The sequence below is a fragment of the Aspergillus tubingensis genome, assembly GCF_013340325.1.
Source record: "Aspergillus tubingensis WU-2223L DNA, scaffold_5, whole genome shotgun sequence".
Taxonomy (NCBI): Eukaryota; Fungi; Ascomycota; class Eurotiomycetes; order Eurotiales; family Aspergillaceae; genus Aspergillus; species Aspergillus tubingensis.
In genome coordinates this window covers 87,597-114,442 of record NW_023336279.1, presented here as the reverse complement: position 1 = coordinate 114,442, position 26,846 = coordinate 87,597, and the positions used below count along the sequence as shown (strand labels likewise).

The following is a 26,846-nucleotide window of genomic DNA, read 5'->3' as shown; positions in this document are numbered from 1 at the left end:
TATATCAGCAACTGAGATTGTTTTGAACGTCCAGATTATGGCGTAGATGATCAGAATGCTCCAGGAGCTTTGAGTACTACAGCCCAGAAAAGTCTCTTTGATATCAGAATGAAGACCGCAGAAACAATGCGGGATGTTCTGATTAAAGGGATGAAGGTTAATATTGTTCAGCCACCAAATGTATAAATGTCACCAACCTTTGCAATACTACGACTACTAAATAAAAGATTAGAATTGATAGATCTTTTTGGCCTTGGTCAAAAAGTTTACGATATCTTCGTCAGTAGTAAACTATAGTTTGGCGCATTCCATCCGTACTCCCTGTGGCCGATGCCGGTGGGTTGGCGTCAGAGGGAGAGGCATGTTCACGTAGTGGTAGAAGTTGCGGGGGCCGATTGAAGATGGAGATTGACTCCCTATCTGCGGGGTTGCCCTTATCCATTCATTCCTTCCAACTTGACTCCACTGTTTTTCCACTTTCGGCAAAAGATACGCTCATCCTCTCACCAGGATAAGACCACCGTGTCGGGCAGCAGGTCGACTCAAAAACAAGCCCATCCATATTCGTAATCTCATTTCCTTTTGCAGTTCTGCCCGCCGTTGACATCCGCACATCTATCCTGCTACGACAATCGATCAAAATGACCAGAACATGGGTTATTGTGGGTGCATCAAGAGGTATCGGCCTGGAGTTCGTTCGGCAGCTAGCAAGCTCTGGAGAACGGGTAATCGCCGCAGTACGCAGCCTATCAAGTGCTGAGCAGCTCTTCGAATTGCTTTCCCAGTATACTCGGAATGGTGCTCCACTAATCACCGTAGAGGAATGCGACGTTACCAAGCCTGATAGTATCGAGGTGAGTTAAAAGTTAAGACATATCCACTGTTGATAAGGGCGGAAGATGACACATGGAACTAGGACTTTTCTCACAATGTCCAAAAGGCCGTGCGAGATGGGGGGCTACGATTAACGAATGTCATTTTGAATGCTGGTATCAACCAGTATCCGAATCGTGCTACAGAGATGTACGCCTATCGTCCATGAGACACGTATATAACCTTTACTCACATAGGCTGTTATATACTAGCTCTTTCCAGTCCTTTACTCACCACTTGCAAACCAACACAATTGGCCCGATAATTGTCGCCCAAAGGATGCTTTCCATCGACCCGACCACACCGTTAGAGAAAATTATATTCATTTCCTCTGACTCCGGTTCAGCGAGCCAATTCCGAAGCCACGAAGACGGATTTGCCGTATATGCGGCGACTAAAGCAGCCCTCAATCAATCATTGAGGCATATGGCGGCGGAAATTTCGCGGAAGGGTGTCCGGGCGTGCGTGTTGGCGCTGCATCCGGGCGAGGTGGAAACGTGAGTACCCTTGTTATCGGCTATTGATTTTCACCTGCCCTGGTTGTTGGTTGTGTTTGCCTGAAGTGAGATCTGTTGCGCTAATTGGTTGCGGCAGTGATATGGCGAATGTGCAGTTGGATTGGATAGTGGAAGGTGTGATCCAGCCGAGAGAGAGCGTGGAGGGGATGCTGAGGGTTATTAAGGAGAAAGGTGAAGGGGACAATGGGTCGTTTTGGTGTTGGGATGGGAGAGTGAGTATCAACGCAACCATTCGTCTAGAGCAGAGCCTTTCTAACAGTGAACAGAGTCATCCATGGTGATAGCCTAAAGAGGGGATGTGACTTGCGTTGGCGATTTCATCAAAAGAGTTTTGCCGTGGCATTACCAGGAAGTTTAGATATATGTCCCTGCAGTTAGAGTAATTTTAGGTGCCAGGCTGGTAAATTTTTCGTCTGCATAGAGAGGGTAGGAAGTTCTGATACGTGTCGTAGTTGGTGTCTCCTGGTTCTATGTGCTCTGAACTTAATAGCCAATATAAGATTGCTTCCAACGACGTAGCAGTAGGCAACGGTAAGAAGGTAAACATCTGATCAAAAATGAACTGGTAAGCATCCACAACTCTTCCTTCATGAAACATATGCCCTGTTACATTGGCTTTGCTTGGTAGAATAGAGTTCTTAGTGCCAAACTCATATTCAGCTACATATGGGTAGCTTATTAGTAAGGGTTTATGCATGATACGGAACGGATGATAGGGGAATGGTACTATGTGACGGAGAAAGAAGCTTGTTGAAATATACTACGACTTTAACAGCAGACGTAGGTCTAAAGGAGCATTAGGTCCGGGTATGTGTGCCCTTCAACATGTATGATGCATCTTGTGCACTCCCAACACGAAAACTCAGCAACAACCGGGAATGAGGCGGGTTACAGGTTGGCAGATCATTACTTTATGTATCCATTTACCCCCATGTTAAGGGTTCAAACCTACAAGGTATTCGTGTTCCCGGTGATTTACTAAGGTGGCTCTCCGAAATCTGATGGTCCGAGGCTCACCGACTCAGCCCTGTTGGCTTCTAATCTACCCAACCCACTCGCGCACACATACACATACGCATTACAATTCATGCCTACAATGACGGAAACATGCATCAAGAAATCCGCCACCGAGTATCGGAGCTTGGACCCCGTCCCCCCGGCAACAAGCGGCGAGTCGGCGGTCTGGCATGCAACGCCTGCCGCTTGCGCAAGTCTAGGTATGCTAACTCACTACAGAGTAGCTTGGCGTTCGTGGCAGATGCAAGGGATAGCGCCCTTCCTGCTCATCTTGCACGTCACTTGAATTGGGTTGCCTCTACTTTATAAACCTAGATGAATTGGTCACCAACATCATTGTAAGCAAGGGTTACTGGTCTGTTGACCACAAGCTACAGCAGCTCAATGGTGTGCTCAGGGGACACCTCTCGCCATGCCCAGCCAATCACCCATGCCGCCCCATGAGCAGCTCCCCTACGCGGAGAGCAGCGGGGCGTGCTAGCGGTCTGGCTGCTGACAGGTTACAGTTAGGTGAAGAGAATGGAAATAAGATTTCTTTTTTACGGTATTAGTCGAGCAATCGAAGAACCAATAGGAAATCAAGTTCAAGGTTCCAAAGCTGTAAAAGTAAGGGACTCTAATTCTTTGCCTTCTGAAATGCCAGATGATGCTTTGGCCAGCAGCAAATTGGTCAAGGGCGATGACAGATCTACTATTAGGAATGCTGGCTTACTTTTATTTCCCCAGATCTCCTTTCCCACGTTCCACGGATGTATAAGTATCACTTGTACCCTGGAAGAGTGTAGTTTGAAGCCTTTCGAATCACCATTCACATTCCTCACGGATATTTAGTCCGGCCACTTAAGATTTTAGCAAAGCTCTGAATATTCCCCCCAAGCTGTCTAGATATCATCTGTGACTGGCATCCCGTCATGTCGTCCAACCCTGCGCCCACTGTCCTTACTCAGCTTCCGCTCGGAGAGGGCTCCCGTACTCGGTACAGCGATGTCGAGTTGCGTGACTACTTTGAGTGCATTAAGCTCCCGCAGAAGTATCTGGACTCCCCTGTGCTAAAAGACGCCACCCAAGCCAGAACCAAAGAGCATGGGCTGCCCTTGCTGCAGGCCCTGACACGCTACCATATCTGCAATGTGCCTTTCGAGAATCTCGTACTGCATTATTCCACACATAAGACCGTCACACTTGATCTGTCAGAGCTCTACACCAAGATCGTTCGCCGCCGGCTTGGCGGGCGATGTATGGAAAACAACACCTTTTTCGCCACGGTGCTTCGCTCCATCGGCTATGAGGTACGCAACTGCGGAGGTCGCGTGGCGCGGGCAATGAGTCCCTACCCAGAGGTCCGGCGCAATCAGAGCAACACTTATGAGGGGTGGAACCACATGCTCAACCTTGTTCGACTGGATGCGGAGTGGTACGTTGTAGATGTCGGCATGACCAAGGGTCCCAACCTTCCATATCCGCTGCGCGACGGATTCCAGACGACCAGCATCGCCCCACGTTTAATTCGCGTGCAGTTACGCCCTATACCCGAGTCGTATGCGAAACATTCTGCCAATAGCACCGGACCACCGAGGATATGGTGCTTCGATGTCTGCTACAACCCAGCGGATGCGGCCAAGAAAGAGTGGTTGCCAGTCTATTGCTTCACGGAGACAGAATTCTTGCCCCAGGACTACGAAGTCATGTCCTGGTTCACATCAACACACCCGCGATCCTGGTTCACCAGATACGTCACCTGCACAAAAATGCTCATGGACGAGGATAAGGAGGTGATAGTGGGCAATGTCACCTTGTTCCAAGACACGGTGAGAGAAACAATAGGCGCCAATACTAAGGTTATCAAGGAATGCAAGACAGAAGATGAGCGCTTACAAGCGCTGGCTGAAATCTTTGACGTGCATTTGACAGATGAGGAGAAGAAGGGGATTCCAAACGATCGGAGATTAGCATGAAGTCTAGGATGAGCGTACCCAGGCGATACTACTTGTTTTGCTCTCTATTAAAGGCAAAAGGAAATGTATTGTCTTGTTAGATGTCTCGGTTGAAATTGCTTCTTCCCGGGAGCCCTAATATCTATGCATTCGTGGTAAGCGCATACCCACTTGCGCAACATTATATATATATCTTCGTTCCTCTGTTTGATTACTAAGATCCTCATGGACGAGTCCAGGGTTGTCGCTGGCAGGCCTTCCGCCATAGCTGTTTAGTCCTAAGTGTACGTGTCAAGTCTGCCTTCCCTACTTATGGAGAGTGGAATAGTTAGGTAGGCTTCGTGTTCGATATATCACCTTTGATTATAATGTTTCGCACTACATATGTTACTATAAAGAGAAGACCAGTACATACGACCACAGGGTGTGGAAAACAGGGCTTCCCGTCCGCTCAGCCGTACTTAAGCCACACGCCGGGAGGTTAGTAGTTGGGTGGGTGACCACCAGCGAATCCCTTCTGTTGTATGTTTTTCTACTTTATTTTTTTTCTTGAAAAATCTCTGCGGGTCAGATTGCTTCGTTTCCATGCTTTCCTTCTTGCCCAGAAATTCCACAGGTCGCACATCTGAAGTAGGCCCGCCTGCCTTTATTTTCCCCTGGCCCTACATTCTTGCACTCTTCCACTGAATGAACGTCAACATCACACCTACTTCCTGCTGCATTTCACTAATTATCAAGCATGTCGTGGTGATGATGCTTGCACGCTAGCGTTATATTAACATCCACTCTCTCGCTGCCTTTGGGTCTGTCCCGCCAAAGTCCTCCACGTTGTGTAACCCACTGGCCGGCGAAATCCGATGCCCATCGTGATGACACAATTTGTAGCATCCCATGGGCCTGAGGCCTACCGCCCCGAATCAACATGCCATTTCGTGGCATCATGTCGTAATAGTCAATGTCGGCATCTCCGAGTCGTTCCTACGATGCTGTTTAGTCACTCGAAATGATAATTATCATGTCGATATGGTCTACCAGAGCCCTCCACCCTGTTACGGACGCATACATGACACTCGCTACATACTAGAGGCCTTTCATTGGAGAATGCCCATTTCATACTAGCAGGAGCTCTGCAACCCATCACTTATATTCAAGGTGCAAGACATAATCGAAGCAGGAACACCAATTGATCGGGCCTATTTCTGTCACGGATTGCGTGAGCTATTGTTGCAAAAAGACTGGTACTGTAATAGTGGACTGTATTTTCGAGGCCGGATCTGCATCCTACTGAACGTATACAAGAAAGTCTTTCGGAAAGCGTCTAATCATACAGTATGCGTTTTAAATACAAGCCCAAAGACTTATCATATTGTTGTTCCGTAAATCATGCTAATAGGAGCAGCCCTAGTGTTCAAAGGAACGGGATGTTGTCTGCCTAACAGAATTCAAAGCGTATCTAAGTCAAAATTTTGGTTAAGTTATCCGGGAATAATGGACTCGGCTAGCCAGTCAGGCTAAGATTTACTTATTGGATATAATAATCGATTTTCGTAGCCCCTTTATCAGACCACCAACTGATTTCATTAGCCTCGTCGGCTTGGATTCCATGAAGCTATACACGTAGGTAAATCTGAAACATCTTTCAAGAAAACACAACATTTATCCAGAACAAACCAGGGAGCATGGATAGGAAAGCAAAGAGACGAAGTATGAAAATCTGAAATAAATGCCTAAGGTGCCCAATCTCGACAGTTAGACCCTTCAAACTGGGTCACAGCCGAGTGCCCCCCACCCCCCGAGTCGAGGTTAGAGTACGCGTGGCCTGCGTGGGGTAAAGTCCCGGATGTTTACGGAGTTATGATGGAGTTTAGAAGAAGTAGTCAGTGCTGATCTTGATGGTAAATGTCAGCGGCAGGTAGAAACATTCTGACCCATATTGTCGCCCATCTTGTATGGTCCACCCGATTGAAACGACTACCTTTTCATCACCACATTAGTCTTAATTCTTTATACATACGCGAGGAGGGAATGCCGATTTCTATGTAGCTGGAACCACCTTACGCTGATAATTACAATGATTGGGATAATTGGAGCGAGAATGAAGAAGCGAGAAAATGAATGTAAGGAAAGACACTGTCGGGACTTTACCTTTTACTGAACGAGTTTTGATTAGATGTGAAACAAGTAAGAGTTAAGTGAGCGATCCTTGAAATGAAGGAAAAGGAAAGAACAAGACATAAAAACATTATTCTCCTGAAGATAATCCGACCTTCTCTGGATAAGGGGTCGAGTTTCCCCTTTGGGCATCTCAACAAGAACCCACTGTCAATCCTCCCAAGTCCTGTCAATCTCGAGCATTCCACTTGGGCGCCGAGAACTCCCTGAGAAACCGAGATCGGAGGATGATATGATTGATATGATGCCTGATTGATATGATCGTTGACATCGACCCATCGGCTTGGTGTTTGCCGATAAGTTTGCCGTAGCAGAGGCTACGCTGCCGCCGATCGTCAGATCGAATGCAGGAACCATGTACGGGTTGAGTCAGTCACCCTAACAATTGGCTTGACGTTGAGGTGGATTCTATGTGTATTATCTAAGCGGGCGAAAAATCCCCGAGGGACCGGGACTACCCAGTTTCCGGTGCCTTGTCTGGGGAAAGCGCGTCGATTTCGTACCGCATTTGCACAGGGTCCAGTGGGGAATCTAGGGTTACGATCACGACTCGGCCTCAAATGAGAAATGCGAAATCGGCTCCATCCGCTGCGTGCTGATTACAAACACAGGACTAATGACCCTGAAAAGATCCACCAAGGATTTAACTCTCAGGCAACTACATTTATTTGTGACCAAAACCTAGTTTCATGCATAAATATGTTCAAATTGCACACGACAAACAGATTGTTCACAGAGGAATTGGAGGGAGACTAAATGAATGATTGACCTAAAATTCCTTCTTCATGCTATATCCTCGATTGGTAAGCAAAGTTAAGAATTGGGGAGTTCGTGCCAGAAAGTTGAGTAAGGAATCGCGCCGATGGGCTCCATGATCCGCGGCTATTGACCGGCTTACATGTCTTGGCGCTACAAAGAGAAAACCATTTGCATCGTTAGTTGGTCAAACTCGGTTCAGATCGGCGTCGTCTTCGACCAGCTAGATTATATGGCGGGGACTGATCAAATTGTCTAAGCCACTTCCTTGCCAACCGAGTGTCTTCGACTTTCTTTTTTCTGCAAACGCGTCTGGCTAGTTAATAATGACTAGACGGACTGACTGCTCGGTTCCGTGCCACCAGGGGTCGGGAAGCCGAAAAGTGCGCTATTGCACCCAATCTGTAAAGACGCTGTACGATGCAGAACAGACCCATCTTTAGCCTTGGTTGCTCCAATCATGACATGGGAACTATCGGAAAATATAATCTGAGTTCAATGGATCTGTTTCGTCGCTAGAATATCGGAGTAAATGGGCCCAACCCCTAGCCATCGGGTTAGACGGAGGAATTCTTCTTGTTGGGTACAAGATTGACCTGATCCCCTTGGCCGCTGAACAACATCTTCTTTTGTCAAATCTTGTTGGTTGATTTTAATCCAAAATGAGGTTTTTAGCTTCACCTGCAGTGACGATTGCTGCTGCACTTCTGTTGATCAGCGGTGCAGAAGCAACTCAATCTGAACGAAGCCGGGCTGTCGCTCATTTTTCTAAACGTCATCCAACATATCGTGCTGCCACCAGAGCTCAGTCTAGCAACACTTCTGACTACCGCTTCTTCAATAATAGGACTAAACGTATGCGTTAAACCCGCCCTGAACTTTATTCGTGACTGACATATGTTGACCCCTGGATAGCCCACTTGGTGGAAAGCTTACCTGATGTGCACTTCGATCTTGGGGAGATGTACTCAGGGTCGATCCCTATCGATGACAGCAATAATGGGTCTCGATCTTTGTTTTATATCTTCCAACCTAAGATAGGCGAACCATCGGACGATCTTACCGTTTACCTCAACGGAGGGCCAGGCTGTTCCTCCGAACAAGGCTTCTTCCAGGAAAACGGGAGGTTCACTTGGCAGCCTGGTACCTATGCACCCGTCATTAACGAATATTCTTGGGTCAACTTGACGAACATGCTATGGTATGCTACTGCCCAAGGACGCTACTTGGACGCATTCAGCCTGTACACTGTGTGACTAACTTGAGGCGATTAAGGGTTGACCAACCAGTCGGAACCGGATTTTCTGTAGGCAATGTTACAGCCACCAACGAAGTCGAGATTGCCGCCGACTTTCTCAACTTTTTTGCAAAGTTCGAAGACCTATATGGGATAAAGAATTTTCGCATCTTCATAACCGGAGAGAGCTACGCAGGTCGATATGTTCCTTACATCTCGTCGGCAATGCTAGATAGAAACGACACCACGCGTTTCAATTTGAGCGGTACGAGCCCCATCTACCCATAAGCTTAGTGGACTACTCCTGACTCTTCAACCCTCTCTAGGAGCCCTCCTCTACGATGCCTGCATCGGCCAATGGGACTATATCCAAGCCGAGCTCCCTGCCTACCCCTTCGTCAAGCAGCACGCTTCACTCTTCAACTTCAACCAGTCCTACATGAACGAGCTCGAAACCACCTACGAAGAATGCGGCTACAAAGCATACTTCGATGAGTACTTTGCCTTCCCTCCAAGCGGCATTCAACCTCCCAAATACATGAATTATTCCGAGTGCGACATCTATAACATGATCTACTACGAAGCTTACAACCCGAACCCATGCTTCAACCCCTACCGTGTCATCGATGAGTGTCCACTTCTCTGGGACGTTCTTGGCTGGCCGACAGACCTAGCCTATGAACCTGCGCCTTCTACCTACTTCAACCGCGCGGATGTGAAAAAGGCCCTGCACGCCCCCATGGATGTGGAATGGGAGCTCTGCAGCACTGACCTCGTCTTTGCCGGCGGTGATTCCGACCCCGGTCCGGAGCAGCAAGGGGACGACTCACCCAATCCCACCGATGGGGTTCTCCCGCGCGTTATTGAGGCGACCAACCGTGTGCTTATTGCCAACGGCGACTGGGACTATCTGATCATTACGAACGGAACCCTCCTCGCCATCCAGAACATGACCTGGAACGGCCAGCTGGGTTTCCAGTCTGCACCTGCCACACCGATCGATATTAAGATGCCGGATCTCCAGTGGAATGAGATATTTGAGGCTCAGGAGGGATATGGAGGGTTGGACGGGCCGCAGGGAGTTATGGGCGTACAACACTATGAGCGCGGGTTGATGTGGGCGGAGACTTATCAGTCGGGGCATAAGCAGCCTCAGGATCAGGGCCGTGTGTCGTATCGCCATTTACAGTGGTTGCTGGGTCACGTTGAGACTCTTTAGTTTCCCACTTCGGAATAATTGAGTTCAGTTTTATTTGATAATGTCTGAACTTCCCCGGACATGGGTCTCCTCTATATGATGTTACAATAATTTCAAAAGTTGGATGGGCCATCCGCCTGTCATTCATTTCCAGTGTCCTCTCCCTACCCACCGCCTACCTTTAGCAGTTATAAGGCGTGCCTGTCAGTAAAAATATGGCATGGCGCTAGAAGCTAGAGAATTGCGTTTGGTATCTGCATCTAAATACTGGCATTAGGCTTTCGAGCTAATAGTGGTTACTGCCCCGAGTGCGGTAGAGATACTGCCGCAGTCGTTTTGCCGAGGCCGACCAGCATCTCCGCAAGTTGAGTCATCGCAAAGGAATGATCTAAATAGTACCTTGTTAATCACTATCAACCAATCCACACAACACGAAAATGGCTTCTAGTGATGCATCTGTCGTTCCCTTTGGGGAAACGATGCGTGAGCAATTTCTCTTCGACCCTAAGTTCCTAAATCTGAACCACGGTAAGAACGCCCACTATAGAGCTTACCGAGCGTTGTAGTAACAAACATTGACACAACCACGCCGATAAACTCCAGGCTCATTTGGAACGTATCCTGCCGCAGTTCGCACCGCCTTGCGCCAATTTCAGGATCAAGTTGAGGCGCGACCAGATCCATTCATCCGCTACTCCACCCCCAAAGAACTAGATGTCTCTCGGGAGGCGGTCGCAAAGCTCCTGAATGTTCCCCGGAGCGAGTGTGTCTTCGTCAAGAATGCAACTACGGGGGTGAACACCGTCCTCCACAACCTGCCTTTCAAGTCAGATGATGTCATTATCTACTTTGAAACCGTTTACGGCGCTCTCGAAAAGGGTATTGTATCCTTTATCGAATCTAGGGCCGCTCAGATTCGTAAAGTCCGATATGAAATGCCGATTAGTCACGAGGACCTGGTGGAGCGCTTTCTCCAGGTTGTTCGGGAAGCGCGGAGCGAGGGATTGAATGTGAAGCTTGCTCTATTTGATGTGGTGACTAGCTTACCCGCTGTGCGGTTCCCCTTTGAAAGGCTCACTGAAGTTTGTCGCGAAGAAGGCATTCTCAGTTTGATTGATGGTGCACACGGTATTGGACAGCTGCCGTTGGATCTCGGGAAACTGCAGCCAGATTTCTTCACGAGTAATTGTCATAAGTGAGTTTCTGCTCAACTTCATTCCCATTACTTCTTTTGATTGGGCTTATCTGTGAACTCTCGATAGATGGCTTTTCGTCCCCCGGAGTTGCTGCGTGCTTTATGTCCCAAAACGCAACCAACATCTGATTCGAACCACCATTCCCACCTCCTGGGGCTTCATCCCGTCCGAAGACTCTCCTGCGACGGCCCCTTCCGTCATGAAGAGTGATGATGCTTCAAAGAGTGCATTTGAGAGTCTTTTTGAATTCGTCGCTACCAATGATGATACGCCCTACTTCTGTGTTCCTGCTGCGTTGGAATTCCGCGAGACGATCTGTGGTGGTGAAGCCCGTATTTACGGATACCTGGAAAGATTGGCAAATGAGGCTGCCGATATTGTTGCTGCGACGCTTGGAACAGATGTTATGGAGGAAAGGGGCCTACAACCGGGGGAGCAGAGCAATCTCAGGCGATGCGCTATGGCCACCATCCGGTTACCGTTCACTTTCAGGGAGGATTTGGCAGCTTCTGATTCTTCTGCTACGCTTTTGAAAGCGGACGAGGCTGTGGCAGCGGTCAGATGGTTCCAAACCACACTAGTGGAGGAGTATGGGACATTTGTTCCCCTGGTTGAGCACGGGGGCTGGCTGTGGGTGAGACTTTCTGCCCAGGTTTATCTCGAGCGGAAGGACTTTGAGTGGTTGGCTGAAGTCCTCAAAGTGCTCTGCCAGCGATACAGGACTGAAAGGTGTCAGCGAAAGTGGGCCATTCCTCAGTAGCAGCTTGAAATAGATCCTGAAAGCTTTTAACTTCCCAGCCATGTTCCAGAGTATGCGAGGGCTGTGCACCATACAAAGGATTTATCTCATATATACCGATCTACGTAATTATTCCATGTAAGCTGTATAAATAAGGAGTGCAACGGTCATTCTTTCCTAGACTCTCATCGAACTCCGGCCATTCCAATCAAATTACCATATTTCAGCGTATCAATCGTTGCGTTGTACTGTTCCGACGAAGGCGAGGTGGTCAGGATCATCGCCGAAACTCCATCATCGCCGCCCGTGACAAAGTGTTCGCGCAGAACCATGGTCAGCGGCGATGACCGGAACGGAATCCGGGCTTGCTTCCGGGCCATAGCCCGAATGACTTCTTTCAGAGCAAGAAGATCAGTATTGATCTGTCTGCTCTCCTGCTGCTCCTGGGGAGTCTGTTTTGTCCGCATGGTGGACACAGAACCCTTGTCATGACAGTACTCCGAGCCGGCAAGATCCACAAACACCATCTTTCCACCCAGGCAGGCATGGGGACAGGTCTTCTTCACTTCTAAAACATACTCTTCTGCCTTCTGAACACGCGACTCATATTCGGCTTTCTTTGCCTCGGCCTCATCTATCGCTTTCTGATTGAGTTGGTAATCCGGATTCGGAACATACTTGCCATCCGATGTCTGGATAATGGCCTTCATATTCTCCTCGATGTAGATATCGGTCGCTCGTTTCCCGACCGGAACGAGTTCAGATTGGCGCTCAACGACGGCGTCCCGCGCATCCAGTAGTTCTCTCGTGACAATTTCAACCTCAAACACAGCGTGGGTACGCGAACTCTGATCGTGGATCGTCGATGTGCCCGTCGCCCTACTCTGGATGCCTGCCAGTAATTGAGCGTGGAACTCCTCAAAAGTAAAGCATGGCTTGGTGACGATGGGCCGCACGCGGACTTTCCCGTCGACGAGGGTTTCCGTCTCCCCGCGAACGTGGGTCTTCCCGTCAGCGCCTTCGCGGATATGGCACTTGCATCGGTCGTTGAGCAAGTCAAAGGCAATGTTTTTCCGTAGCTCGTACATGCGGAGACCTAAGAGAAGCGTCTCATTCTCCTTGGTATTCTCATTTAGCTGGTATAGATGCTCGTAGAGCGCTTTTGCAGCTGATAAACAGAGTCCGAACTCGTCTGGCCGCTCAAAATCATACCCGATGATGGTGTGGGATTTCCCACTGCCCGAGTGTCCGTAGGCGAAGAAGTTGCAGTTTTGTCCGCCTAAAACCCTGGGGAGAGTTGGTGCAACGACATGTTCGAAGACAGTTCGATTAGAGTCATCTGCGTTGAATATTTGGGTAAAAGCTGAATCGCTTTTCCAGGGGCGAGAGAGTTTCTGGGATGGTGGTGGTGTTAATGCGATCGTGGTGTTTTGCCCGGGATTGGAGGCTTGGGTTCGGGTGATTTCAGGGGCAGCCGCTTCCGATGGCAGCGGAGGACGCCAACGAGTGAAGACTTTTATGGACGGCATTCTCAGATCTCTTCTTTTTCAGTCAGAAGGAATCTTAATGCTGGGTTGAAAGTGCCTTCAAGCCCCGATCGAAGTACTAGTCTAGCCGGTATCCAGCCATATTACTAATCAATCTGCCTCCAAAATGGCCGGCTATACGGGGCTTTGACTGGCTCTCCTAGTCAGCGGGTCAGTGCGTAGGATCCACATCCACACCAGTCTGTTGTGCTCACGACAACGGGTTACAGCTCATTTTCTCTTTTTTCTCAACCATAAATCGATAGTCATATCTCGAGCTGGCAATAGTTATCTGCGACAATATTTGCTTACGCGTTTTAAATTAGAAAAAATAATTTTAGGGTTCATGCACTAGTCCCTCCAGTCACTGAGTTACTGGAGTACATCTAAGATTACGTTTCTTTTGATAGACGTTTGTTTTGCTGCTCGAGCAGCATCAGCTGCTACTGAAGATCTTGCAGTGCATGTTCGTCACGTGTCGGTTCTGGAGCAGTGAGTGACCTGCCAAGCTCATCGTTGATTTTCCTTCTCTTTTGTGAGCCAGAGGCACTCTTTTCATCGCTGATAGTCGAAGAGCACTGATCCTGGCAGTGGCGAGCGATGCATTCGTAGAACTCCAACCATGAGTGGACGGATGTATCGCAAATTAGACAGAAACGAGGATGGGGCTCTTCTTGTCGGGATTAGTCTATTTCTTGTTTGCTTGCCCACCTTCCATGTTTCGTGGTATAATGATACCGAACTTGGTCACGTCTCTTGGCAATGGGGTTGCGTGCAATAGCATCAGGGCAATGAGAGTCAGTGCAATAATAATGAAACTGAACGGCGTGTTTGGCATGTATATGTTGTAGGAGGTCTTCTCTCCATGTATACAAGCGGTTTCTCTCAGGACACAACCGGCAATACCATTTAGAGTGGAGGGAGGGCACAGTCTGAGGCGAGGCGAATTCCGGCGACAGTGGCCGTTTTTGACTGTCACCATTTGCTGGAGTAATCCCGACACTCTTCAAGCTCGGCTCCCCAAGTTGTTGCTTCTGCTGGTCTTGACCTCGAACTTCATGGCCACCTGACCATGTAGTGCTTGGGGTGAGGGCACAGGAACCTGAGTTTCGAGGTTCGTTGTTCTCAGAATCACCCTGCTTCACAGCAGCTCCAACGGTAGTACAAAGGGCGAGTGGGTGCCTATGAAAAATTTCGCTCAGGAGGAGTGAGACCACTGTCTTATGACCGTAATAAGATGCCCAGTCGAACGGGGTTCGACCTGTTTGATCGATTGAGGTTACTTCAACGCCTTTCTCCATCAGGAGCTTGACCACTCTCTCGTGGCCATTTTCTGCCGCCCACGATAAAGGAGTCCGTCCAATCTCGTCTTTGGAGTCTGGATCAACAGAGTGTACTAGCAGGATCTGTACCACTGCCTCGCAGCCGTTGTAGGCCGCCCACGAAATAGGGGTTCGTCCATCCACATCCTTGGAGTCTGGATCAACACCACCTTCCAGCAACAATTGCACGATTGTTATATGACCTTTGTATGCGGCCCATGATAGAGGGGTTCGATCATCTGCGTCTCTAGAATCTAGATCTGAACCAATCTCTACTAGGAGCTTCACCACTCCCACAAAACCATTCGAGGCGGCTAATGATAGTGGGTACGGCCGAAGGCATCTCTCCAGCCTAGGTCAAGACCTCTCTCAACCAGAAGTTTGACCACTCGCTCATGGCCATTGCATGCTGCCCACGCTAGTGAAGTTCGGCCATCATTATCTTCCGAATCCGACTTGGTACTTCTCTCCAGCAGGTGCTGAGCTACTCCCACGTACCCATTAAAGGCTGCCCATGTCAATGGGAGTCGACCAAACGAGTCGATAGCTTCACACTGTTTCCCCTGTTGAATCATGTACAGCACCACATTATCTAGCCCAAAGTATGATGCAAGATGGAGTCCTGTAAACAATTTGGGAACCTGTTGGCTATAATTCCAGTGAGTTGGAAATTCTTTGCGAGCGAAAAGGCCTTGCACACAGGCTTTAAGCCTGGGTGTATCTTCAAGCAAGGTTACTATCAAGCTTATTCCCGTTTGTTGTGTCCGAACATGATGACCCCAGTTTCTCGCTGCATAGGAGAAAAGGGGGTATGTGTCTAATCGCGCTTCAAAATCCATGTCGGTGGAACAGGGGCCTGCTTTGAAGGGGTTGAAAGAGAGGTATGTGACACAAGCTGTCGCAATGCCGTGATGTGCGTTTGAGAACCACCTGGTCCACGTTCGTTGGAAGAATTCTTGTGCTGTATAATGTACCAATCGAATGACATCACTTTCTTCGTCAACTGTGACCAAGCCTGCACAGACAGAGATGATGTCATCCAGAAACGGAATATTGTCTTTGTCGAATTCTGACTCTGCTTCTACAGCAAGTGCATGTTGAAGTTCTAATGTATTGAGCGGCCTCGTTGCACCGTTGATCCACGATAAAGCATCGTGTGCAAGCTTCCGGGAATCCATGTCCTGCCCTTCAATTCGCTGCATCGCATCTTCGTATGCATCATTGTATGCTTCAGACCCCTTTGCAAGGCCTTTCAGAGCCTCTTTTACTCTTTTCGTGGTTTTTTTCGATTTCACCGCGTCGAAGTGAAGCTGTGCTAGCAGAAACCTAGATAACTGTTAGGTTGTTCAGTCCTACTCGAACAGGGGAAGTTACTGACATTCCATCGACAGCTTTCGTGATTTCAGTTTGAATCTCTTCACTGTGAGAGGCTAACAGCCTTGATTCACATTGCAATATCCTACTCCTCAAATATTCACGAACATCTTGATCATGTGCACGGATTTCCAGTGTCATGCAGTCGTTGAATCTCTCAGTGATCTGCGGAATGAATCTTGAAGTGGCAAAAGTATTTGCACCGCACGTTGCCTGGAAGTTCAGAATCTCCTTGATAAATCTTGTTCGACAGTCATTAGATGTCTGACATTCATCGAGCGCATCGATTATAATAAAGACTCTCGAGTACATAGCACCCACAGATCGGAGTGTCGTTGCAATTTCGTCGAATTCTGGTCGGGTCCGTCTATGTCTATGACGATCATAGAGGCTGCGCACGATTTCTGGGAGGAAAGGCCTGCATTGGCTCAATTGCTTTAGGAGACTTGTTATTAAGCCTTCCGCGCTTTGCTCGTTTTTCCGGCGGAAGTCACAGTAGACATACGCAATTCCAATGGATTTGTCATGTAGGAATCGGGCAGCAATGTCATCAATGACTGCTGCCGTCAATATTGTTTTTCCTGCGCCGGGAATACCGGGACAGAATAATCTCTGCTTGTTTGAGCTTATCCATGCCTGGTATATTGCAGAGTCTAAGAACCACTGCGCAGTCCCTGACTGTCGTCTCCTTAAGATGTCACTGTGTTGAGGACCGTAGTCGATCGGTGTAAGCCATTCAAGGATATCAAGTTCCCCTTTTCTGTCGAAGTTCGACTTCATTGTTTCAACGTTAGTCTCGGTTCTCGATACACACTCCAAGACTATGGGGCCCATTAGAAAACAGCTTTGAACTTGACATGTGGTCTTGGGATAACTAACCGTCGCCAAGCATGTCTTTCACTGGGCGCTCCCCATCAACATCACTTGGCTGGACATACTCCAGAAGCTCCTTTGCATACGCCGCTGAAACAGCTGCAGCATACTCTTGCCAAGATTTAGTCTTATCTGAGTCCGCATAATCGCAAATACCCCGGATCACAACACAAGGAAAGTTGTTCATCAACCCAGCTGCTTCCATTTCAACACACAACACATTCCCGCCGAGGCTCTTGTTTAGATTATCACGGAAATGTGCGTCCTTGATAACCTGGTTACCGGACGCTATTAAACCGTAGTGCACATGTCCTTCTCCGTGTTGGCTTTCTCTAGCGCAATTGTCGGAACCGGACAAAGGATCCACAAGAGAATCACATCTGGTATACTTTGGCATAAGTCTAGGCCATTTCTGCCCCATATCATCCAGATACTGATAGATCTTGGGTCCACTCATCTCATGCATCGTTTCCAGCTTCGTCAATGCCGTCAGCAGTGCCGTCGGGGGGTTATTCAGTACGCCGGTTCTTTTGAAGCCACCCTCTGCTTCTGCTTTGCCCAGATCCCACTGGACCACCCCTGAACACTGACCAACGGGCGTACCGACCACGACGTCCCCGAGTCTGACCTTTGGTGGAATGCCGCCGCCAATACCAACCAGGAGGCCAACCTTAATGGATGGGAAAGTGCCTACCATCCGAGTTGCAACCGCCGATGCTGAATTCGTGCCGTACTGGCCTTTCGGTAAGCAGGCTATAACGATGTTGTGCCTCCCGATGCACCCCAAGGTGTAAGTATTAGGGTCGCTTGGTGGTTTTGGTAGATGTGGATGGATTTCATCTAGCATTGCTGTCGCAGCCGTCTGCTCCTTTGGCAGCGCACATACCCACCCGACTGTGTAACTGTTGTGTTCTAGTTTTGTTGCACGAGGATTGTCGTCGACACTGGAGGTCAGTGCCTTGTTGGTAGCAAGTTTGTTGTCACCGCTAAAGCCATTCTGCCTCGACGGCATATTGGGGTCGGTCTGTGGGTTTTCCATAACAAAGGACCATTCGTGCCTTCGAGCGTATTCTGAACCTGGAACCGGGGAGCTGATGTGGCATTCAGGGTGACGTCGCGACGCTTCGATGCTCAAATATAAGAAAACAGGATATAGCGTACAGTGATGAATGGCGGACTTCTCGAAAGGAAAATGGTATGGACGACGAGACCTGGGGTAAGATAAAGGGAAAGCGACTGCTTCTTGTTGCAGTGGGGTAGGGTAGGGTGGGGGGTAGCCGTGGGGGCGCAGCTCAGCCGCACTGACAAGGCTGGGGGGAAAACTCCCACAGCCTTACATTGGCAATTTTCCAAAGGAATCACTTGGTTTGCAACTGTGCTCACTGCAAAAGCCCCGTCTTGCTCCCCAGACAGGTGGTCTAACACGAAGAGGTGTTTGCCAATTCGACCCGAGCTATATGACACGTCGTTCATGAATGGCAGATGAGAAACAGTCTGATATGCCCTGACGGTCAAGGGTTTGGTGATCCTGGTCCCGTCCACAAGACAGAGCAATGCCGCCAGGGTACTTTGAAAATGAGCTTACTCTAAGCTGTCGACGAAAGGGTTTTTTGCCCAGAGTTTCACTCAATGTTTAAAATAGTTTCTAACTGTTATTGAATGCCAATTTCCAGGAAACCTGACATCTATGTGTATAGTGATATTTTGCTGACATCCAGCTCATACTGGTCAATATTTAGGTCACATTCCCTCATATTCGCTTCAAAAGCTACACTGTCATATCACTCATCACAAACCCACTATGACTCGTAACATCTCCCTCTTCAACCATAAAAGTCGACGTGCCCGTGTAGTATGCCCTCCCCTCCACGCGCACCACCACCGCATCCTTGGCCGGAGCATTTCCACCCTCCACCCGCAATCCCGTCTCTACAATCTCAGCCTCAAACGCGCCCGTCTGAAAGTGATTGGAGACAATCGAGTTGTAAGCCCATCGCTGGCCGACCGCTCTCTCGCCCTTCGCATGCGCCAGCGCCATGCGAGCCGTGACACATGAGCCTGTGGGCGACCGATCGATCTGATTATCAGCGAAGAAACACAGTCCAGTCTCAGCTCCAGCTACGCCGTCTGGCTTATGTCCGACATTCGTGTCCACCAGCATGATGGAGTATAGGTACGATAGTCTCCCGTCTTCTGGATGCTGGCAGGCAGCCAGAATATCAGGATGGGTTTCAAAGTGCGCTTTTAGTCTTTTCATCACCTGTGATAGTGAATCAAGATCGACCTTTCTCAGTCCCGTGGATGCGAATCCCAGCTCGTGCATTTTAATCAACGCGTAGAATGCCCCTCCATAGCTGACATCAAGGGTGATGCTCTCACGCCCTTCAAGCTCGGTCCATCGAATCTCAGGTGGAATAGAAATAGTAAGGTTGGTCGCAGCAGCATAACCTGGTGTGGACAGGAACGAGACCGCGCGCGACGGATCGGACTTGATCCCATCGGTCGTGTCCTTGATCGGGACGGTGATGCGAACCAATCCGCACGGCGCATGCAAGTTGACGACAACTGTTTGCGACGCAGCGTCTACTACCAACTCATTTCCCTTCGGAAAAACAGTCACATCATGGGTATCGACAAGGAATCGACCCAGTGCGATGGTTGCGTGGCCACACATGGTGGAGAAGCCTCCGTTGTGGGTGAACAGAACACCGATGTGAGCTTCACCGGATTCGACCAGTTCAGTGGTTGGTCGGAGAATGGCACCGTACATGTCGTAGTGGCCGCGAGGCTCAAGCATGATTCGCTTGCGAAGGTGGTCATATTGGTCCCGGGCTTGGTCGCGCTGGGAGAGCAATGTCCCGCTGAGGGGAGGAAACCCCGCGTAGACAATGCGGGTGGGCTCGCCGGTTGTGTGCATGTCGATGCATTTGATGACTTCGCCGCTGGAGGCGGACTCTAGAGTGTGGGCTAAATCCATAGTGGGAGTGCCAGAGTTTAGTGTTAGGCTAACCTGTGATGAATAGGACCACTGCAACTGGAGGGATACATGGGCAATAAGTAATGATTGGCTTCGGCTGGCATCCCGAGACTGGCGCGGGGTGGGCTGCGGCCCGATTCACAGGCGCCACTTAGCCGGTTATCAGGCTTTACTAGTACAGAACATGCTTTGTGCATGCTGTCTTGCTCGGACTTATTGGACATGACGCTCATTGGGAAATCCTATTTCGTTCTATTATATAGTCCATCAAAGATCCTTGAACATAAAACACGGCGAACTCGCTAGTCTACAATCCCTTCTCGACCGCATCAGCCATCTCCCCCAAGGTATCAAACTGCCAGTCATAGACTGTCTCTGAAAGATTCCCCATTGTTGCCCCTGGTCGCTCAATCCACACGGACTTCAACCCCATCTTGCGTGCTGGGTGGTGGTCATGGAACTGGCTCTGCGCGGTTTGCAGGACCTGCGCAGGCTCGATGTCAAAGTGCTCCTTGACTGCCTTAAGCAGATATTCGAAGTTCCGGAGATCCGGCTTGTAAGACCCCACATCTTGTGCAGTGACGATGAGATCAAAGGGAAATCCCTGCAAGCTGCCAGCATTTGATTTGGCAAAGGAAGCGCGGTCGACGTTGGACAGCACTACCAGCTTGTACTTCTTGGCCAGTCGCTTTAATGCATCGACGGTGTCCGGGAAGGCGGGCCAGTTGCCGATGGATTCTCCAAACTGGCGGCTTTCCTCTTCTGACGGTTGAGGCAGCCCGAGGCGCTCGGTCCACTGAGGATGGATGGTGGCGAGGAGTTGCGAGTACGGCATGTCGGGGGTCTGTGCTTGTTGCGCGCGCTCCAAGTCATGGTACACAGTGAGGAGGTGTTCGCGGGTGAAGTGGGCGTTGGATTTGTCGAGACTGGGTTGGAAGGCGGCCAGGATGCCACCTTCCCAGTCGACTAGAGTGCCATAGACATCGAAGCTGAGGAGACGGTAGTTGGAGAGTTGCGACATGTCTGAAAACTCGAATGTTGATGGTGAAAGACGAATGATGTGACTGGAGACAGAGAGTTGGTGGAATTCAGTACTAATTTATACTCTGAAGAAATCACCAGGCGGGGTTGGAACGGGTGATGGATGTCCCTCCAGCCGGTCGCCTTTCTTATCAGCCAAAAGGTCGGGGTCCCTTTCCGGCAACAGGATCCGCTCCGGTCGGAGCCATGGCGTTGTCTGAGGAAATCCCTTCTTCCAGAGACTTTTGGCTTTTTTACTGCACCACCAGAAAGTGAAAGAATTCCATTCCATCCACTCCGGGTACCTTCACCCGAGTGGGTCAGGTGGCTGTCGCCGACCGAGGGATTTATGCCTCAGGCATCACAGACGAAGCCAGGGTTCAAGACATTGTTGAGAGGGGCGTTGTGCATGGTCAGCATGCCAGCAAGATCTAACGGAATCAAATAATGTTCTTCATCCAGGACGGGTAATGGTCAGCTGGCCGCCCCTGGCAGGCAGTCTCAACGCACCGGGCTAAGCTGCCCAGGTAGAAATTCCGCCCCGTGAGTCCAGGGCCATAATGGGCGTATTTCCCAGAGTTCGTCATGATTGCATTGAGCGACCGTGGAATAATGGGTTCTGCAATCATGCACCAGCAGGTATCAGTGATGAATTGGACACCAAACCTCTCCAGCTCCTGGACAAGCCCGGCTTGATCAGCCAAGCCGTATGTCGCCCGACTACAGGTTACCATCACCGCCACCCCCTCGCATTTCGTACGCCCCTGGCATAGGGTAGCTAACCGTCGAATTTCTCTCAGTGAGAAATGTGGGTTACCAAGAGAAATGAGATCCACGGTTTGGGCGTCTGATGCAGTGTTCAGTGTATCCCAACAAGGTGTCAGCTCCTCCACCTTCACATCCAGACAAGGTGGGTGGGTTCCAGGTCGGATGGTGGCTTCTATGGTCTTTGCCTCCGGTGTAATACCGACCATGTGGAACATCGGGGCACTTGAGACAGTCGCAAATGCGGCCCCAAACGCCTTGAGGTCATCCCGATTCGGGGCCAGGGATTCAAGGCCCACGATCACCGGGATCTGATTGGTTGCCAGGGTCCCTACATGATACCCGAGGACTGGATAGAAGGAGTCATCGACATGCAAGTTCTCGGTGTCTAGTAACCGAACAATCAATGTAGCTTGGCGGTTCGTATCAATATGCGGTCCTCCTTTAGGGGCGCGGCCAGTGAGAGCAATGGCGATATCGAGGAAGTCGGGATACTTCATAGTACGCGCCCCAAGCACACTGTTGGCATACACCACGGCATTAGATTCTGCCCAAGCAATTTGATCTCCAAGTTTAGGGGCGCTGTCCAGCTGGTAGGGGCTGCATGTAAAAGTTGGCCGCGCACCCATGTCAATATACGTTTTGGCCAACCGGTCGGCCGCTTCCCCAAACGCCACATCTACGCCTTGAGCGCGCCATCGCTTCTGGTCGACAGAGATAGAGTTCAAGGTGGTCGGAACAAGGACCTGACCTCCCAGATCGCGCAGCCTTTCTGCAAACATTAGCGATCCAGGTCCGGTATAGATACAGCCATCGACATGGACCTGGGTGACCGAGATCAATTCGCGAGCCTCTAATAATTCGGACATTCGCAGAACGATCCGCATGGCCACGAGAGCAGCTTCTCCATATTCGCCCTGAATCAATGCTCTATCAACATCGGACAGTTGCACCTTTGTGGTCAGCACCAATGGTGTTTTGGAGTGACAGTCAGGCAGTTCATGCAATGTCCTGGGTAACTCTTTGTCGAAGATGTAACCACCACCGACCGTGATGTAAGTATCATGCAGTTCCAGCACCCGTTGAAAGTCGTCTGCATTCAGTGTTATCACTGGAATTGCCCTGCCGAACATCTCCTCCGCGACCATTACCCCCAGGGTGAGGATCTCCTCGCGGCGCTCAAAGAGTATTGCCTTGGGTCCGCGGTTGTTGAGTAGGAGTTCAAGCATCACCCCGCTGCCCGAGCAGGACCCACGACCACCTGGAATGGCGAGGATGCGACCTTCCAGAGAGTGGCCATTCAAGGGGTGGTGTTGGTCAATAACCCGGCCTGTTTGGGGGTCGACGCCACCCCAGAAACTCAACTCCACGTGGCTGGCAATCAGCCTTCCAGAAGCCGTTCCTTTCACGTGGGCGACTCCATGGCAGAGGGGCGGAGGGGACATGCTTGTAAGAAGAGGTGTCATTTTAAGATCGTACCGCAGAAGTCATTCATTTGGTCGGACGATGTTTTTTGAGTAACAACGAGGACCATGCCAATGACGAGGATGGCCAAAGCTGGGGGAATCTCTGGTTCGGTGATTCGGCAAAGGAGGCCGCGATAGTAGCCTCAGGCCATCGATAACCAGTTACCCGCTCGGGAAGGTCATCCGAGGACTAGTTTTACTTCATAGTAAATATTCTCATGTTCCACAGTGCAATGTCGACCATGATAACATTTCAGCGAGAATGTATACAGAGTAGCAATAAGTTAGTACAGAAAAATAACAGAAATGATATCATGTATCTCCCATGTGGTCTCGGCTGATAGCCATGATGATATATACGCGAGAGTGAGCCTGCAAGATGCGGACTGAATTCATTTTCCGCGATTATCGCCTTCCAAGCAAGCAGATTTCACCTAACAAACAGAGTGGCGTGACCTCATTCTGGACAGAATGCGGATATAAATTAGCATGTGCATCTGGCGTCTTTTCAAGGTTACTCTTATCACCAAGCTACCCTTTCCTGCAGTCATTCGCTAATCGTCGAGAGCTTTACAATGGCGGAGCTTCTCGAGCCAGTCATCCTCGGGGATGGGATTCAATTGCGCAATCGCGTTTGCATGGGGTCCATGACGCGAAATCGATGCACCGATGGAAATAAGCCGACCCATGCGAACATCAAACATTACACCGACCGAGCGCGGGACGGCGCCGGGCTTATCGTCGCAGAGGGCACCTTTATCAGCCTGAACGGTGCCGAATGGCCCCACGCGCCTGTAATGTACAACCAAGACCATTCAGATGCTTGGGCCAAGGTGACAAGCGAGGTGCACAAGGTTGGGGGAAAGATTCTCTTCCAGCCATGGCATCCAGGTGAGTCCTGCCAATTCATGTTTTCGTCGTCCTGGTAAGAGAGTGAGGTTCCTGACTGTAGAGTATATATGACATATAGGACGCATCCAGAATGACAATATGCCGATGTTGAAAGAATCAGGATATCCAGTATATGCACCATCCAAGATACCTGCCAAGGGCGGAAAATATCGTACATTGGAGGGACTTCAAGGCCACACTCATAACATCACCGAAATCGATGACCCGAGAGTCATTGTTGAACAATTTCGGCACTCTGTCAGCTTGGCCAAGTCTGCTGGATTTGATGGAATTGAGCTACTAGCACAAGGGTAAGTATGCAAGAAAGGCGACCCTTCGTGGATACGGCCATCGGAACTGACACTGCGGCTGGCTAGCGGGTATCTTCTACACAACTTCCTGTGCTCGTAAGCGATATCCCTCTACATAATGCATGCTTCACGAGCTTATCTGTTATCTAGGCATTCTAATACACGCACTGACCAATATGGTGGTTCTGTTGAGAATCGCTGCCGTTTCCCGCTCGAAGTACTCGATGCCATCATTGAGGTCTGGGGGCCTCGAACAGTTGGGATCAAGATCTGCCCTACAGATGACTATAATGACACCATGATCTCATACGAAGAAATGAAAGAGACCTACACATACTTCATCGAGGAGCTAATGCGTCGCAATCTCGCTTTCATCAACTTATCGCGTCGAGGCTGTGATGTGGGGCGGGAAACCGATGACTATTTCAGGTCCCAACCCAGGTCTCATGGGAAAGAATTGCCTCCAAAGTACGAGCCTCTGACGGACTTTGGCGCTCTCATTAAGTATCCTGGAAGTCGCACTATGCTCATGGTGAACCACGAGTACACGGTAGAGGAGGCAAGAAGTCTGTTGCAAAAAGAGAAGATTGACCTCGTGACATTTGCACGGCCATTTATTTACAATCCGGTGGGTTGACAATAGCGTTCGTGAGCTTTGGCACTAGCTTACATGGAGGAATCCAGGATCTCATAAGCCGGATTAAGAAAGGTGCTCCTCTTGCCTCAAACACTCGCGGTGGTAAAGTGAACTATGGACCATTCCAGGATCCCAATGAGAATTACAATGATTGGCCGTCATTTGGAAGGGAGGGTGAGGGTATTGCCGGTTAGACAACTCCCTCCTAGTTCACGGAGGTGCGTCGGAGAACGGTGATGACAATTATCCCATGCTACAACCTACATAACAGCCAAGGAGAAAGAAGGGAGTTGTCTAAAACACAAATACCAGCACCTTCCTGATAGATGGTATAAATTGGCATTATTGGTATAGAACTATATATTTCCCAACCATCATTAGTAGTGATTACGATATATGAATATATATTGAAATAGATATAGCAAGAGGCTGAGATTGTAGAAGGAAGCGCCACCAATATAGAATGAGGGATCGGAAGAACATGATTTTCTCGGATCACATGCGAAAAATTCCAGATAGGTTTATGTCTTAACTTTTAAAATGAAGCCGAGCAAGTAAGAGTGTAGATGGATGCCTGTTTGGAACGGTTTGATTTTCCAGTCGGCGGGCCCGAGCACGCCGCTCCACTCGGATGTCTCAAACAGAGCCAATGGCCGATGGCATCCTTCCTTAGTGGTTCGATAGTTGGGAACGCGTGGCTTGATTTTAAATTTAGCATAATCTTGAAAGTGACACGAGTACAGCCTCCAATTTCCGGAGAAAAGCAGAAGCGGAGGCTGCTTATATCTTCGCATCTGCCCAGTATCCTGCCATGGGGGTCAACGGTTTTTCCCCTTGCATCGCGCCCTTCTGACCCCTTTAGTCACTCGTTTGGTCGCCTATAGCATTCACTTATTCATTCATTTGATATTCAGTTCTTGTTCTCACTCACTCCTTCAATTGAGCCAAATTCTACGCCGCGACCATGCGGTTCGTCATTCCCTTCATCACCCTCAGCTCCCTGGCTGCGGCCATCAGCATCACCGAGCCGGCCCTCAACTCAACCTACGCCGCCGGTTCCACCATCACCGTCAACTGGACCACGGTTGACACCGATCCCACCACCTTCAGCCTCTATCTCTGGAATTTCGTCTACTGGCCACCCTCCTATGTCCCCTTGGCGCTTGACATTCCGACCTCCGACCTGTCATACCCCGTGCAAATCCCCTGCGACACCGATCCCGAGTGGGGCTACCAGATCAGCGGGATCAACGGCACCAACGTCTATATCATCTACGCCCAGTCCGAGAAATTCTTCGTCTCCGACGCGGCCAACGCGACCGACTGTGTTGATACGAGTCTTACAGCACCCGGAGCATCTGCTACGTCTACCTGCCCTGCAGCATCTACCGTTTATGTCACGGTGAGCCCTACCGCGTCCAGCTCTGCTTTGTTCCACCACAGTCATCACCATGATCATCATCTGCTTCATGACCATTCCTCCCATCTCCCGGCTCCTTCATCCACTCCTGCTCCTGCCTCCTCCAGATCTGTCAAGCCAGGAATCGTGCCTAAGACTATTGGTTGGTGTTCAGACTATTCCCACCCTGTGACCTTGAACAAGGTTCCCACGCCGACGGCAGCATTGTATGAGGCGGAGACGGCGTCCCAGGCCAGCACTCAGGATGTCAGCTTCGTGACGGCCACCACTACCATGAGCGTTGTCGGCAGTGCCGGGAGCGATGGATGTCCTTTTGTCTGAGGGGAAACCCTTTGAGTGCTTACCTGCCCCTTGTGTGATCGACCTCTCTGATCTGAACCTCCTACTATGTAAGATGATATACAGTAACATAGTGCAACTTGACAGCCTATATACATGACACATTCCATATATACCGGTTTACATACTTCTAGAGAAAGTATCTGTAAAGTCTTGTGATTAATTTAATTTGTAGAAGTCGTGCGCATCTCAGCGGCTAAAATCCTCCCAAATTTGTGCTGTGGTAGGATAGGAATCCCCTACTATACTAAGCTACGACTGCCGACCAAACAACCCGACATATGC

General features: G+C 49.7%; 11 protein-coding genes and 1 non-coding gene across 12 annotated transcripts; 7 read left to right on the top strand and 5 right to left on the bottom strand.

The window, feature by feature from the left end:
• Positions 1–641: 641 nt before the first annotated feature.
• Positions 642–1,672, top strand: AtWU_03389 (short-chain dehydrogenase; the record flags this gene model as incomplete). Its single annotated transcript, XM_035498501.1, has 5 exons — positions 642–854; positions 917–1,023; positions 1,086–1,370; positions 1,468–1,603; positions 1,658–1,672. The coding sequence occupies 5 exons, from the start codon at positions 642–644 to the stop codon at positions 1,670–1,672; spliced, it is 756 nt and encodes a 251-aa protein (XP_035354394.1).
• Positions 1,673–3,319: 1,647 nt separating this feature from the next.
• On the top strand, positions 3,320–4,363 carry AtWU_03388 (arylamine N-acetyltransferase family protein; the record flags this gene model as incomplete). The annotated part of the gene is made up of 1 exon (XM_035498500.1): positions 3,320–4,363. One exon carries the CDS (start codon positions 3,320–3,322, stop codon positions 4,361–4,363), a length of 1,044 nt encoding a protein of 347 aa, XP_035354393.1.
• A 392-nt stretch (positions 4,364–4,755) lies between these two features.
• AtWU_r22 lies at positions 4,756–4,871 on the top strand. The gene has a single exon (XR_004775202.1). It is a non-coding gene; the product is annotated as a 5S ribosomal RNA (ribosomal RNA).
• Positions 4,872–7,932: 3,061 nt separating this feature from the next.
• On the top strand, positions 7,933–9,726 carry AtWU_03387 (alpha/beta-hydrolase; the record flags this gene model as incomplete). The annotated part of the gene is made up of 4 exons (XM_035498499.1): positions 7,933–8,125; positions 8,186–8,471; positions 8,546–8,772; positions 8,834–9,726. The coding sequence occupies 4 exons, from the start codon at positions 7,933–7,935 to the stop codon at positions 9,724–9,726; spliced, it is 1,599 nt and encodes a 532-aa protein (XP_035354392.1).
• A 416-nt stretch (positions 9,727–10,142) lies between these two features.
• AtWU_03386 (aminotransferase family protein) lies at positions 10,143–11,661 on the top strand (the record flags this gene model as incomplete). Its single annotated transcript, XM_035498498.1, has 3 exons — positions 10,143–10,233; positions 10,309–10,900; positions 10,968–11,661. The coding sequence occupies 3 exons, from the start codon at positions 10,143–10,145 to the stop codon at positions 11,659–11,661; spliced, it is 1,377 nt and encodes a 458-aa protein (XP_035354391.1).
• Positions 11,662–11,825: 164 nt separating this feature from the next.
• Positions 11,826–13,169, bottom strand: AtWU_03385 (kinesin family protein; the record flags this gene model as incomplete). The annotated part of the gene is made up of 1 exon (XM_035498497.1): positions 11,826–13,169. The coding sequence occupies one exon, from the start codon at positions 13,167–13,169 to the stop codon at positions 11,826–11,828; it is 1,344 nt and encodes a 447-aa protein (XP_035354390.1).
• A 643-nt stretch (positions 13,170–13,812) lies between these two features.
• AtWU_03384 (purine and uridine phosphorylase) lies at positions 13,813–17,747 on the bottom strand (the record flags this gene model as incomplete). Its single annotated transcript, XM_035498496.1, has 5 exons — positions 13,813–13,854; positions 13,910–14,742; positions 14,820–15,814; positions 15,867–16,683; positions 16,742–17,747. The coding sequence occupies 5 exons, from the start codon at positions 17,745–17,747 to the stop codon at positions 13,813–13,815; spliced, it is 3,693 nt and encodes a 1,230-aa protein (XP_035354389.1).
• A 756-nt stretch (positions 17,748–18,503) lies between these two features.
• On the bottom strand, positions 18,504–19,712 carry AtWU_03383 (putative proline racemase; the record flags this gene model as incomplete). Its single annotated transcript, XM_035498495.1, has 1 exon — positions 18,504–19,712. The coding sequence occupies one exon, from the start codon at positions 19,710–19,712 to the stop codon at positions 18,504–18,506; it is 1,209 nt and encodes a 402-aa protein (XP_035354388.1).
• Positions 19,713–20,019: 307 nt separating this feature from the next.
• AtWU_03382 (putative haloalkanoic acid dehalogenase) lies at positions 20,020–20,733 on the bottom strand (the record flags this gene model as incomplete). The annotated part of the gene is made up of 1 exon (XM_035498494.1): positions 20,020–20,733. The coding sequence occupies one exon, from the start codon at positions 20,731–20,733 to the stop codon at positions 20,020–20,022; it is 714 nt and encodes a 237-aa protein (XP_035354387.1).
• Positions 20,734–21,172: 439 nt separating this feature from the next.
• AtWU_03381 (DUF521 domain protein) lies at positions 21,173–22,963 on the bottom strand (the record flags this gene model as incomplete). The annotated part of the gene is made up of 1 exon (XM_035498493.1): positions 21,173–22,963. One exon carries the CDS (start codon positions 22,961–22,963, stop codon positions 21,173–21,175), a length of 1,791 nt encoding a protein of 596 aa, XP_035354386.1.
• Positions 22,964–23,538: 575 nt separating this feature from the next.
• Positions 23,539–24,996, top strand: AtWU_03380 (flavoprotein NADH-dependent oxidoreductase; the record flags this gene model as incomplete). The annotated part of the gene is made up of 5 exons (XM_035498492.1): positions 23,539–23,854; positions 23,934–24,165; positions 24,232–24,261; positions 24,316–24,793; positions 24,850–24,996. The coding sequence occupies 5 exons, from the start codon at positions 23,539–23,541 to the stop codon at positions 24,994–24,996; spliced, it is 1,203 nt and encodes a 400-aa protein (XP_035354385.1).
• Positions 24,997–25,766: 770 nt separating this feature from the next.
• AtWU_03379 (GPI anchored serine-threonine rich family protein) lies at positions 25,767–26,543 on the top strand (the record flags this gene model as incomplete). The annotated part of the gene is made up of 1 exon (XM_035498491.1): positions 25,767–26,543. One exon carries the CDS (start codon positions 25,767–25,769, stop codon positions 26,541–26,543), a length of 777 nt encoding a protein of 258 aa, XP_035354384.1.
• Positions 26,544–26,846: the final 303 nt, after the last annotated feature.